This window comes from Dromiciops gliroides, chromosome 6 (assembly GCF_019393635.1).
Source record: "Dromiciops gliroides isolate mDroGli1 chromosome 6, mDroGli1.pri, whole genome shotgun sequence".
NCBI lineage: Eukaryota > Metazoa > Chordata > Mammalia > Microbiotheria > Microbiotheriidae > Dromiciops > Dromiciops gliroides.
Window position 1 is genome coordinate 255,627,949 of NC_057866.1, and position 15,090 is coordinate 255,643,038.

Genomic DNA, 15,090 nt, shown 5'->3' on the forward strand with positions numbered 1-15,090 from the left:
AGTGCTCATTTTCTGTGTGGTGGTGTGGAGAAAGCTCAGTATATGGAGATAGAGGACCTGGATTTGAATCCTGCCTCTGAAGCTAACCAGCTGGGTGACCTTGGGCACATGACTTAAGTTCTGTGATCCTCAATTTCCTCATTGATAAAAAGGGGGGGACTGGATTAGAGACACTCTGAAATCCCTCTCAACTCTAGACATTCTACAATGATGCCAGTTGGCACTGCAGGCTACAAGGAACTCATTCAGGTGTTTTTTTTTTCTCCTTGAGGACAGTTGAGAAAAGCAGGGTCAGAGGTGAGGTAGCTCCCTGAATTCTGTTTCTGCAGCCCAACTTCTCAGCATAGTCCAAAAGGACCAAAGTTTCCTCAGATTCTCAAAAGCCTGCTGGGATCATGGGAGGCTCTCTACCCATGTTCTCTTCAAGGGTAGAGGGACAGTCATAGGAAAACACTAGATGATACCTCAACCAAGGTAATTCAAGTGCTTTATCCACTGCCCCACCTACCTGCCCCCAGACCAGGTAATTCTAAAAACAAGGTTTTCTAACAACAAAAACAAAAATTCTAAAAAAAAAATACAAAAACCCACAAAACTCCACAAAAAGTACATATATATATATATATATATATGCGTGCATGCATACATACATACACATACACACATATATACACACATATATATTTGGGGGGGGTGAGGCAATTGGGGTTAAGTGACTTGCCCAGGGTCACACAGCTAGTAAGTATTAAGTGTTTGAGTCTGGATTTGAACTCAGGTCCTCCTGAATCCAAGGCTGGTGTTCTATCCACTGTGCCATCTAGCTGCCCCACACATACATTTAAAATAAGCCAGTTTCACACAAGTTAGGGAAATGTCTTAATAACATTTTTGTGGATGGAAAGGGAATTAACACAAATCCAAGCCTGCTAAACATGGCAAGATTGGCCTTCAGATAGCTCCTGTTTTCCAAGTACCTCCAAACAGCTCTCACACTGGATCTCATTAATTATCTCTCTGTGCCTTGGAAACATACAAGACTGGATTCATGATCACCCTGCCAGAGTGTCCACCCAGCAGGCCATGAGGAGAAGAGACCTCCCTCCTACCTGTGTTCATCTGTCCTTGGAATTCAGCTGTGTTCTTGAAGAGTGCTCCATGCAGGGGCGGCTTCACCAGCTCAAAGGAAAGGTCTTCAGGAGTCATGGTGTCATCACTCATTGCCAGCTGAATCCCTGTAGAGAGTGGGATAGGATGATATGATATTTTCTCAGAATTTCTAACATGTAAAGGGTCTTCTGTAAATAACCCACAAAGAACCAGGGACCAAAATTCCCATGTTGGGCAGGAGAGGGACTGTGAGTTCTCTGGTCTGTGTCAGATTCAATTCCTATCCACCCTGAATAAATAAATAAATAAAATGGCGTCACAGATAGAATGCTGAACTTGGGTGATGATCATTTTGATACCCCTACCCAACTTAATCAAAATTTATTCAGCTTACTGTGGTTGGATGGGTATTGATGACTGTCTTAGCAAATTAAGCAGAATAGAATTACGAGTAAAGTTATTATGTTGGATAATGCTGTTAGGAAGAGAATAACGATCAATTAATCTACCATGTATTGATGATTTTATTAATTACATTTGATTTATCAGAGAGAGTCATACTGTTAGCTAGGTCTGTCATAAGAATGAAACTGCTACACTACCACCCCCACCCCCACCACAAGCATACTTGTGATAAGGATCGTTCGCTTCTCTGCCCTCAGGAATCATTTCCACTCACTTTCTAGTGACCTTTGCTTCAGATCTACAACCTCCTTGGACCCTATGATACCATTGGCCAAAGACTAGTGTTTGAAGGCCTCAACAAGGCCAAAAACCTTGATGACAGGGTCATATGACCTGTGAAAGACTCTAAAATGTTGTTAACAGGATCTTATGACCTTTGGAAATCCCCTGCTGAGATGCCTAGTAGTTCACAGCCTTTAGCTGATGACCTATAACTAATGACCTGTGAAAAGCCTGTTGACAAAGTGGTTATGATTGGTGGATATTGCCCTGAGCCAACTATAACATTTCCCTACTTCTGGAATTGACCAATCATAGCATTATGCTACCTCATTCTTTTTTGGGGACTCCTGTAATGGCTATGAAAGCAATTTTTCCTCAAGCAGAGGGGTCCTTAACTGTGAGAAAGGTCTTGGACTCGATTGATTAGGAATCGCCAGTATCTCTAATAAAATGACTGTGCTCCGAACTCTCTTTCAATGATTTTTCTTACAGTTTGGAATTTTGTGGCCCAAACTCGGAGTCAGGATGACCTGCACTCAAATCCCGTTTCAGATAGTTAGCAGCTATGTGGCTTTATATGAACATAAGGGAGGTCATAACATCTTTTGGCCTCAATTCCTCACCTTCTATTTCTAAACCTGGGATCCCTGGATCTTATAGGCAGCCTTCAACTTGGCCAACAAGCTAAATACCAAAAATTCAATTGCAAGCCAGTTATTGGGAATTCAAAATACATTCTTCTATGGAAATAATATGTGTGGATTAAGCTCCCCATCTTGTCTTGAAAACCCACTGAGGCCGCAATGTAGCTGAACTATGTATGACTAAAGCAATTTCACTCTGAGTGCAGGGTCATGGAAACAGGAGGTCACAAGATGCTGACAGGGAGAAGGAAGGAAGGGACACAGAGAAGAAGGGAACAGAGGAAAAAGAGGAGGCAGGAAGGGAGGGGAAAAGACAGGACAGGAAGGAAGGGATGGAAAGAAGGTAAGAGAAGAAGAGTTTTCATCCAGTTTCTTGAGTCCCTCTCTGTGGTGTTCTCTACAAACCAAACTATGAAAATAATAGCTGGTATTTACATATTACTTTAAGGTTTGCAAAGCACTTTACATGCATTATCTCACTGTATCCTCACAACATCCCTGGATGTTATTATTAACTCCATTTTACAAATGAAATAAAAGCAGACAAAGATGACAGGACTTATCAAAGGTCACACAGGTAGTAAGTAACAAAGGTCATATTTGAACTCGGTTCTTACTGACTGCAGGTCTACCCTGCTCTATCCACTGCTCCACCTAGCTACATAAACTTAGCCTTACCTTACACCAACTAAGATCACATGCTTCAAAATTATACCTCTACCTCAGAGGGCAATTAGTCTACATCAATTAGGAAGAAAAAACCTTATTGCATCAATTTACTAATTAGTTCTTTAATTAACTGGTATAATTTAATCCCTAAACTTTCAAGTGGTGACTGAATTTTTAAAAAAAGATACATCTTAACTAACTGGTGGAAGTTCATAGACTTTTTTTTTGGTGAGGCAGTTGGGGTTAAGTGACTTGCCCAGGGTCACAGAGCTAGTAACTGTTAAGTGCCTGAGGCCGCATTTGAACTCAGGTCCTCCTGAATCCAGGACCAGTACTCTATCCACTGAACCACCTAGCTGCCCCCATAGACTTTATTTTTTTTTAATTTTTAAATTTTTTTTTAGTGAGGCAATTGGAGTTAAGTGACTTGCCCAGGGTCACACAGCTAGTAAGTGTTAAGTGTCTAAGGCCGGATTTGAACTCAGGTACTCCTGACTCCAGGGCCGGTGCTCTATCCACTGTGCCACCTAGCTGCCCCCCATAGACTTTTTTTTTTTAGTGAGGCAATTGGGGTTATGTGACTTGCCCAGGGTCACACAGCTAGTAAGTGTTAAGTGTCTGAGGCCGGATTTGAACTCAGGTACTCCTGACTCCAGGGCTGGTACTCTATCCACTGCACCATCTAGCTGCCCCACCCCATAGACTTTTAATAAAGTAAAATTAAAGAATTCTGAGTTCTGAGCAATATGGAGGAAGATATTTTGAGGTGGGAAGTCAACATGCAGGTGGCCCATTCTGTATAGGAATCCTCTTTTGGAATCAGCTCCCCTTTAAATTTTTCCGTTGTCCATTTTTTCTTTCTTTCTCTATCTCTTTAGTCCACAGGTTCCCAACTAGCTTCACTTCTTTTTTTTCATCTTAACTCCCTCGGAAATGTAGTGAGGTCTCTGTGAGTGTGCATGGTAGCATTTTGGCAGCCAATGATGGTCATAAACTCTTTCCAAGTCAAGGGTTGATATATTGAGGGCTATTGCTACATATTCCAAAAAAGATGGCTGCTGAGACACATTTCCTGGCTCATGGCGCTCATTGCTTTATTACCAAAATGCATTCCCATCAAAGAAAATACACAAACTCCTAATGAAAATGCATGATCAAATGTGAATCTGATGGTGGCTCTGGTCCCCTAGACACTTCATACCCTCCTAAGTTACTCTATTTCTCTTCCATCTATACTTTTTTTACTTTGCTGAAGAGAAAAAAAGAATATTTCATCATGAAATTTTCTCTCCTCTCTGCTCTCTTTGACTTTAGAGAAGGTAATAAATCAAATAAGTGGAAACGTGGAACTACATTCTATACTGCCTTACATCAGTGAGAGCTGTCCTCGGAAGGGTCTATTTCCATCCCATTTATATGTATATGGGAAAGTGGAGGGTCAAAGGTGAGAACAAACCAGTGCCTGTATCTTCTGAAAGGAGATAGTTATAGCCTGCTGGTGCCAGTTGGGACAGACTCAATACATTCAGAGGGATCGGTGTCTTAATAGAGCTGCATTTCAACAACCGCTTCTCTCCACAACCCGATTGATCTTCCTTACCCACATTAGCTTGGCCTCCTCGGCTGACCTCCAGAAATGGAACTGTGATCTGGAACAGCGGGAGTTGCTGATGAATGGGAAGTAAGTGGATGGTAAACATCATTTCTTCCGTTGTGTGCTCTCCATTTGAAACTGGAAGGGATGAAAAGCCCATGTAAATAAATCACCTTGTAGCCTGATGGCACACAGGTTGTTTCTGTGTGTATGTAGCCCATATCTTTTTGAGATTGCTTCAGCACTTTGAAGAGAGAACCTAACAAATCAGGATAGAAGGCAAACAAAGAATACCATAGTCTGAACCAAGCCAGCAAAGTTGTTGGGTTTTTTTTTTTTAATTGGGGAAGAAATAGCTGAAAAGATCATAATGACACAATCAGACCAGCCTGGTAGTTCTATAACGAGGTTATTCTGATAAATGTTTATGAAAAAATATCCACATAAAGTATTCTCTCACTGAGGAGGTGAGAAAAGGCATTTATTTACTTATTCATGGAATTCTTTTGGATTGGCTCATTCCTCTGGATCTCTAGAGATGAGTTTTCATTCATATAGTCTTCTTTTGAAATGACGCAGGTGTTTCCATAATGAAGGGAAGCGTTGTTCCAACAACAAAAATTCAACATTTACAACAAAGGTTGTGGTGGAGTGTACACAAATGAATCATTTTGAAGGCAAGAAAACAGGGATGATGCAATTTTCATTTATTTATCATGCTCTATATGCTACATAATGGATAATAATTACTTTTCCTGGATATCCTGAAAAGCAAGTAAGTATTGATCTCCTGTAAGAAAAAAAAGAGTTCTTGCTAGCACTTTCTTTATCCTGCTCATCAAAAAGCATGGACTTGCCTTTAAGGAAAGAAGAAAACAGGCATTTATTAAGCACTTGCTATGGGTCAGGAACAAATATTATTTCATTTGATCCTCGCAACAATCTGGGTTGGGGGAGTAGGTGTTATTATGACTCCCATATTACAAATGCAGAAACTGGGGAAGGTAGAGGATAAGTGACTTGCCCAGGGTCACAGAGCTGCTATGTGTCTGAGGCTAGATTTGAACTCAAGTCTTCCTGAGTCTAGCACCAATACTCTATCAACTGCACTACCTAGCTGGGATGAACTAGAAAATTATCAATAAACATGAATACTTTCCTATACAAAGGAGGCAATAAAAGAGGACTGTATATGAGCAGTATGTAATATATATAGCTTGTTCCAAATGTGCACATATGAGCATATACATATATACACATATACATATATACATATATAAATAAATTTAATATACTAGTGCCAACACTGCCCTTCCGTAAGTTTTTTCTAAGAAGAAGGTTTTATACATCCTGAAATAATTACTTTTTAAAGAATATTAAAATTACTTGAGAAGAAGTTAGATTGCATTTGGGGTACTGAACAACATTTTCCTTTTTTTAATCAACATTTTCAAATCTAAGCTCCCCCCTTGGACAAAAACACATATTTTAAGACCGATGTTCTCCTAGTGATTCTCTGTGGCTCAAAGGCATGTAATACAACAATTTCTGAAGAATCAAAATGGTGGGTGACTCAAAAAGCAACAGAGAACCACGTATATGCCAGCATTACTAATCATGTAGCCCATTACCACTATGATATACATGACACAAATTATGGTATAAAGATATATTGGGGGTGTGGGGAGGGGGAAGGCTGAAGAGAAAAGGAGGTGGGGAGATCATATAGAAAGAGTTAAAGCAGATAAAAGATGAACAGTCCAAATGTCACAATGGCACCCACATATGGGTAAAAAGACCTGGAACAAGTCTTGAAAAGGGCATCCAGCACCCTGGACAGAGCTCCAATGGCAGATGCATGGGAGAACAGTGCTAAACATCCCACAGGATGAGAAGACTTAGACAGTCCCCACTGGTATATGGAAATAAGACCATTTGCTCCATTAGGACTGGAGAAAACTACTGTTAAGCATTTGAAATGTCATATGCTGATAAAGAAATATTAGTCATGAGAAATAGGTGAGTGGGTTTCTGTTCATAGAAAGCTAGATTTTTGGTTTGGTTTTGTTTTTTCCCTAAGCAACAAACGGGGCGGCTAGGTGGCACAGTGAAGATAAACTGCCCAGTCTAGAGGCAGCAAGACTCATTTTCCTGAGTTCAAATCCAGTCTCAGATACTCACTAGCTGCATGACCCTGGGCAAGTCACTTAACCCTGTTTGTCTCCGTTTCCTCATCTGTAAAATGAACTGGAGAAGGAAATGGCCAACCACTCCAGTATCTTTGCCAAGAAAACCCTAAATGGGGTCATCAAGAGTCTGACACAACTGAAAACAACTGAACAACAAAACCCTTGGTCATGTCACAATGTCAGCTCCAGCTTTCTCATCAATAAATGACATTGAACTTGATGATCCTTAAGGCTCCTTCCAGTTCTAAATTTTCCTGATTCTATGAATTAGGCTATGTGAGCTACATTTCTTCAATCAATGATTTCATTTCCTTGAGTTCTCGAAGTCTACTCAAAATAAAATTACTGCTAGGTTTATGTTACCAAGGATGCCAGAACACCAACAGAGTAATGATCCAAGCAAACCATGGACACTGACTCATATCAGAACAAAGTTAGATGTCACTCATCTTCAGTAAAGATAACATTACAATGGGTGATCTCCAAATGTATTGAATAGAAAGGTAACAAACATACTATGGTCTAAGAGAAATAATCATTAATAACCAATGATTTGGGGAGTTTCAGAGTTTCCCCTTTTCTCTATCCTCATTTTGAGACCTCAGTCTCTGAAGGTTGAGCTAACCTTCTCCTCTAGCAGAACCCACCCAACCTTACAAGGAATCTGTGCATTCCATTCCATGGGTAGAGACAGATCATTTTGTCTAAATTGCCCAACACTGGGGTGGTCTGAATATAGAGATAGTATCCCTATCCAAGGATGACATGCTATCACTCTCAAGCCTCTCGTTGGAGTAACCCACTTCTTTTTGTAAAGTCCACCTCTCATTAATTGTTAGCTAATTAGGTGGAATGCCATACTTTTGAAAATTCCGCTTCCAAAAATACACATAAGCCATGACCTGGCTGGAATGATTGTCATTGGTCTAAGAGAAAAATGGCCAAATGATCATCCTTTTATTAAAATGCTTGCATCAGGGCAGCTAGGTGGCACAGTGGATAGAGCACCGGCCCTGGATTCAGGAGGACCTGAGTTCAAATCCAGCCTCAGACACTTAACACTTACTAGCTGTGTGACCCTGGGCAAGTCACTTAACCTCAATTGCCTCACCCCCAAAAAAAATGCTTGCATCATTAATCAACTGATTAAATTACTTAGAAATCATGCCTCTTGAGCCTTTTTTTTTGGTAAGGCAATTGGGGTTAAGTGACTTGCCCAGGGTCACACAGCTAGTATGTATCAAGTGTCTGAGGCCGGATTTGAACTCGGGCCCTCCTGACTTCAGGGCCAGTGCTCTATTCACTGTGGCACTTAGCTGCCCCCTTGAACCTTTTTAATTGCCACAGGTCCTAGTACTGAGTTGCTACTAGAAACCCAGGGTTATCACTGGAGCTTATTTTTGCCCTGGCCCAGAGTAAGCAAACTCATCCTTGTGTTGACCTTGGCAGCAGTCTTCATTCTGACCCAACTTCTTGCTAATCTATGGCTTTTTACTATAATGGGAACTTAAATTGAGTTGCCAGGACCTGCTAGGCACAGGATCCTTTCTCTTCCTAAGATTCAATTCCACACCCTTGCAGCTCATCTCTCTCTGCTACCACTTGTTAGGAGTCAACACCTTCTGCCATATTTCTTTAGACCTTATGGTAATCCTGGAGACCTTGCTAGACTGGAAGGAGAGGGAGAAGGTGACAAGTAGAAGAGAAAAAATGATTTATGAATTTTGAGATCAATCATCTCTCTTTAAAATCTTTTTCTTCATCTTTACCTTATTGTGTCTTTTTTTTTTGTGAGGCAATTGGGGTTAAGTGACTTGCCCAGGGTCACATAGCTAGTAAGTGTTAAGTGTCTGAGGCCGGATTTGAACTCAGGTCCTCCTGAATCCAGGGCTGGTGCTTTATCCACTGCGCCACCTAACTGTTCCTTACCTTATTGTGTCTTCAGAAATTAACCCCTCTTTTGCTACAATTTATACAGTTCCTAATGATGGGGTTAGTTTGGACTATTCCTAAATGGCTACCACGTGCTGTAACTCTTTTTAGGAAAAGCGGGGAGGCCCGGCATCTCTAATGGGGTCAGGATAGAGAGAAGACCTGGGTGGTGTTCCAATGCTGCTTACTATCTCAAGAAGATCTAAAGACTTGTTCATCCAAAGGGACATGACACTGAGCACTCCAAATGTCAAGTTCTTATGTTTTCTTCTCTCCCCAGCAACCTTTCATTATGTGGCTTTATTTATATGAACACTGTCACCTGTGAAGACCCTAAACCATTGCTCTAAAGCAAAGCTTCTTAAACTGTGAGTTGTGACCCCACGTGGTGTCACATAACTGAATGTGGGGGTCATGAAAAATTTAGTAACAGGAAAAGGTTATGGGTGCAGCTAGGTGGTACAGTGGATGAAGCACTGGCCCTGGATTCAAGAGGACCTGAGTTCATATCTGGCCTCAGACACTTGACCCTTACTAGCTGCATGACCCTGGGCAAGGCACTTAACCTTCATTGCCCTGCCCCCCCCCAAAAGTTATGTATACCTATATACCGGGGGGGGGGGGTGTAAACATTTCTCAGATGATAAGGGGTGATGAGTGGAAAAAAGTTTAAGAAGCCCTGCTCTGAAGTGTAACCTCTCCATGATTTGAGCACCACTTTAAAAAAGAATTTAAGTGATTTTATAGGGGAAATGGAAGTTCTTATTGAAATCACCCCTAATTCTCTTCCTCTGTTAATGCAAACGTTTTCTCAATGATCATCCTTCTTGACTCTTCTGCGTCATCGGACACTATTGATGATCATCTCCTCCTGGATACTTTAACTAATATCTAGGTTCTCATGACACTGCTATCCTGGCTCTTCTCCTCAGGCTCCTTTTCTGAATCTTTATCCACCAATCACAGGTGTCCCCCAACGCTCTGTCCTGGACTTTTTCTCTTCTCCCTCTGAACTATTTCACTTGGTGATCTCAACATCTCCCACAAGTTCAATTATCATCTCCATGCAGATATTCCCAGATCCATCTATCCTTCCCTAGTCTCTCTTTTGACCTCTGGCTCTGCAGCATTAACTTGGAAATCTCCAATTGGATATCCCATAGGATCTCAAACTCAACATGTCCAAAACTGAACCCACCTTTGCCCCCAAACTCTCCCCTTTGCCCAACTATCTTGTTCCTGTTGAAGGCACCAACAACTTTGCAGTTAGGCAGGTTTGAAATCCAATGTCATCTTTGATTCTGCATACACATCACCTATCTGATCTGTTGCCAAATTGTGTCATTTCTACCATCCTAATACTCAAATGTACCACCTTCTCTCTGTTCACACAGACACTACAGACCCTCATCGCCTCTTTCCTGGACTATGACAAAAGCCTTTTTGGTCTCCTTGCCTCTCCTTATTCCAATTCATCCTCCACTCAGATGCCAAAGTAATCTCCCTAAAGCACACATCTGACTATATCACCCTCCTCCCCTTCCCCAAGTCACTGAGTTTCAATGGCTCCCTATTTTCTCCAGGATCAGAACAGAAAATCCTCTGTTTGGCATATTCCTTTCCATACCATCTATTTCCCAGTGATACTGGAATGATTTCTTGTTCCTCACACATAACATTCCATTTGCTGATCTTATGATTTTGCATTGCATTGATAGTAACCCACACCTAAAGTGGTTCTCTCTCTCTCTCTCTCTCTCTCTCTCTCTCTCTCTCTCTCTCTCTCTCTCTCTCTCTCTCTCTCTCTCTCTCCCCTCTCTCCTCTCTCCTCTCTCCTCTCTCCCCTCTCTCCCTCTCTCTCCTCTCTCTCCTCTCTCTTTCCTCTCTCTCTCCTCTTCTCTCTCTCCCCTTGTCTGTTGGTCTCTCTGGAATGCTGGGTATTGGACAAAGAACTAGCTACAGAATTATGTTGACGTGTTTAAGTCCCTCGTCTGATTTTATGATAGTGGGCAAGTAAGTCACTTAATATCTCAATGCCCCAGGCAACAAGTGCTAATCTATATTGACAGAGGGAGTTCCTTACAACAATCAAGTCATGAGTCTAGAGGACAGATACACACACATATACTTATATATACATACATTTCTTATGCACATTTCCAAATATTGATAACGTCCACATATAGATCACTGGTAAAAAGCCATTTGTAGCTCACTATCTTAATACACCATAGTTTTCTTAGACCTTTCCATATTATTGGGCATCTGGGCTACTATGAACATCTTTGTATAAATTACTTTCCCTATTTTTTTAGATTATTCCTTGTTGTACATTCCCCAAAGTTGTACTTTTAAGACAAAGGAATAAATAGTAAGACAGTTTGTACCACCTACTGCCAGACGGTTCTCCTGAAAGACAGACCCAATTACAATGCCACCATAATGAGCAAGCACATGTGTCTCCCCACGTCACCACCAATATCAGGCCTTGCCTTTTCCTTGAGTGACTACTTTGGTGGTACTGCATGTTTTTTACTTGCATAAGCAAGAGCTTACTCAGCTATAGAAATCAGTATTCTGTACTGATGGAGCCATCATGGTCAGCCTAAATTAGGTTGACTTTGTTTCGCTATCATGAGAATCTGTGTCTATGAGGGGAGTATGTTTGCGGCAGAAACACACTTTGTCTTAGCTTTGAGACACAGAGAAGTAGAATCAGGTGGGCTTAGTCAGCAAGAGCAAGAGGTCATAGCAATAAATAGGGCAGAGTCCAACACAAAAACCATTGGGCCAAAGAGAATTTTTGCATGCCTCATGGATTTTAAAGAATAAAACTATAAACTATTGGTTAGACCAAGCTTATTATACGCTTTTTTTGCTGCTGAAAACCAGCAAAAGACAGACATAAACAAAATAGACTCATAGGTCCTTCTGTTGGTTTACTTTCTTCCATGCATATTCATTTAAATCATCAGTTTTAGAACAGAAGACATAGGTGCTACATGGCCTTTATTTAAGCTCCAGAAAATCGTTTTAGGTAAAACAGGGGAGAAAAAGAAGGAGCAGGTTAGGAACGGGCAACAAAAATGGCATCATCTAACAAAAGGGGACTTGGCTGTCATACCTGTGAAACGGAAGTTCACGGATTCTGGAAGACCTGAAAGAATAAGGATATGCATGTAAATGTTGTCATTACGTCTGACGGGGGTGGGGGGGGATTATGGATTAAGGAGGGATAGATTGAAAAAACTGGCGTAGAGGAGGGGAGAAGTGAAGGCTGTCCTAAATTGTCCTAGCCTAAGGGAAATCACAAGGTCCTTCACCAACATCATGCTGAACTCAATGCTAACACTGCATATTAAGTAAAACCAACAACAAAATCCCACAATCAGATAATTTTACATCATGGCAGTTACAGTGATTTACAGCACATCCTTTCAGACTCCATTTTATCAGTACATAAAATCCTACAAACCAGTGAATGCTGGAGAATAGCATATATCAAAGACAAGGGATTCCAATGAGGCAGTTTCACTAGAGAATTGAATGATGCCTGAAAATTCGATTTATGCGCTAAATTAGAAAGAGGAGATTTAACGCATGTCATTTACTCCCAAGATAATCTAGGCTCCTATTTTCTCCAAGATATAGCTTAGAATCATGGGCAGTGCTAGACTTGAGTCAGCAAGCCCCAGGTTCAAATTCCAGGGCTCATACTTAACAGCTATTTGATCATGGGTAAGTGACTTGGCTTCCCCCAACCCCATGAATTTCCCCATCAGTAACTACCATGGGCTAATAATGCTTATAAGATCTATCCCACAGACATAGTGAGACCCAAATGAGAACATACATATGCAAAAGCCCCTTGAGAACTTTAAAGTGTTACAGAAATCTTAGGAACTAATGTCTCATTTTCCTCCTCTTTGAGTCTCAGAAAAATAAAGCATCTGATGATGTCACTCTGTAACGGGTTTGAGGCCTGTCAGTTACCCTCAACCTGGTTTGTCTGTCTGCTGAGAAGGTCCACAAGAGTGTGGCCACTGCAAAGGCTACAGCTTGTTGGAGCCACGGGTGAGAGTGGGGTGGAAGTGGACACCAAACGTGGATGAGCGGTCCTGAAAAAGACTTGACAAGCCCTCCTACCAGAGATGCAAGTCCTCTCTGAAAACCCCATACACCCCTCATCCTATGTAGACCTACGGGAAAGGGTGGGAGGGAATACGTATTTCTCAAGCACCTATTATATGCTAGACACTGTGCTAGGTGCTTTACAAATATTATTTCACTTAAATCTCACAAAAACCTGGAAGACAGGTGCTATTATGATCTCCATTATACAGTTGAGGAAAGGGAGGCAGACAGAGATGAAGTGACTTGTCCAGGATCACACAGGTAAAAAGTAGCTAAGGCTGAATTTGAACTCAGGTTATGGAAAGCATTCTCCATATAATTCCAGTAGAAGATATTACAAAAGGCTGTACCTGTTCCTACCTGGCTTTGAACTCCCATTCTGGGCCTCTATGTTTTGAAATCCTTTCATTCTGTGCAGCTTAGAGATGAATATTCGCACTCTTCACTTTCTATCTCAAGCTCTACTTGGTTTGAACTCCATGGAATAAGATCCCCCCTCTGCAGTATCCCCTTCCCAGCTTCCTTTATGTATCTACCCCGACTAGATTATAAGGTCCTTGAGGACAAGGACTTTCTATTTCTTTTTGCATCCCTAGTATTTAGCACAGGGCCTGGCACCTAGTAGGTGACTGATAAATATTTACTGAATTGAATTGACTTGCTATGGTGACAGAGATTAAAAACAGTCCTAAATTTTTATGGATCAGTATTATTCCTGGGTAGTTATGGCAATACATCTTTCTGTAATGATATTCCATTCCAGTTCGGTTTGTGGGCTGAATTCTCAAGGATATGGGGGTTTGTATTTGTGGAACAGGGAGATCTGTCATGTGTAACTTTATAAACCAGTGTGAGATTTTATGGTATAATTCTCACCAACAGGTTATGGCTTGCTCAATATTTGATAGATGCTAAATATTTGCAATCTTGCCACTACTTCTTTATATCATCAGTATTCATATTTAAGACTAGGATCCTTAAAGACAATCTTTTCATCATTTCTAGTGACAATGACTTAGTCCTAAATCATTATCACAACCCCCTACATTTCTACAAATAAATCTGCATGACTCAATTATTTGTTTGTTGCTTCTTTATAAACATACTGCTAGTTGAGCTCATGTGGATGTCACCCATTGAGTATCTTTTAATTCCACCTTGGGATCTTTGTCATTTCACAGACCCTCTGTGAAGACAAACCACTTTCAATAACAGTCAACAAATCCAACAGTGTATACTTGTTGTTAATCTTTACAGCTGCTTTGTGAAATTGTCTTTTTGTTACAAAAATTTTTCCCATAAACTTTTTACCCTTTTCCACGTTTTACCTCCTGACAAAGAAGTGAAGGATTCAAAGAAGAATGAAACACATATTTTTGGCCCTGTCCAATATATATGCTTATATATAATGTATTTATATTTATTATGAGGGTTTTCATTTTTTGCTTTTTAATTTAATTAAAAAACCATTGGGGCAGCTGGGTGGCGCAGTGGATAGAGCACCGGTCCTGGATTCAGGAGGACCTGAGTTCAAATCCAGCCTCAGACCCTTGACACTTACTAGCTGTGTGACCCTGGGCAAGTCACTTAATCCCAATTGCCTCACCAAAAAAAAAAAAAAAAGCCATTGTAGCGGTTGAGTGGTTGTTCTGGAATGCCTTTTGCTTCCAGTGTTGTGCACATTATTGAGCCAAGAATATATGTTAAGACTGGTTTTATGTAAGTGTTAATTCCTCTAAGTGTCGTTATCCCATTAGGCTTTGACTTCTGCATGCCACTCAGTATAGTAACAATGACAGGCAGAATATCCTTGATACTCTTATATTGAGTGTGTCTTGCCTGAGGAGGGCCAGGGTATTTTTAAGTATCCCCAAAATTCACTGGTTCGTATTTAAGCTCAAATCCTTCCATTTCTATTCTTCCTTGGGGAACACTAAGAATTATGTGCTTATCAAGTCTAAATGATATTTTGATAACATTAGGGGAAGTTCCCACAAGATGTAAAAAGTGTTTAATGTGCTTTTCAGTTGAGCTATATAACTCGATGTCATTCACATACATGAAATGATTAATCTAGTGTTTTGGTAGGACTTCCTTTTTGGCTTGAAAGCCATATTCAGTTCTATTCATGAAT

The 15,090-nt window shown here is 40.8% G+C and overlaps 1 protein-coding gene across 1 annotated transcript in view; it reads right to left on the reverse strand.

Moving 5' to 3' along the window:
• The window catches only part of FRAS1 (Fraser extracellular matrix complex subunit 1), a 515,723-nt gene that overhangs the window by 114,779 nt on the left and 385,854 nt on the right, over window positions 1-15,090 (reverse strand). Inside the window, 3 exon segments of the mRNA XM_043971175.1 lie at window positions 1,107-1,232; window positions 4,708-4,839; window positions 11,947-11,979. Coding sequence (XP_043827110.1) covers window positions 1,107-1,232; window positions 4,708-4,839; window positions 11,947-11,979 — 291 coding nt within the window.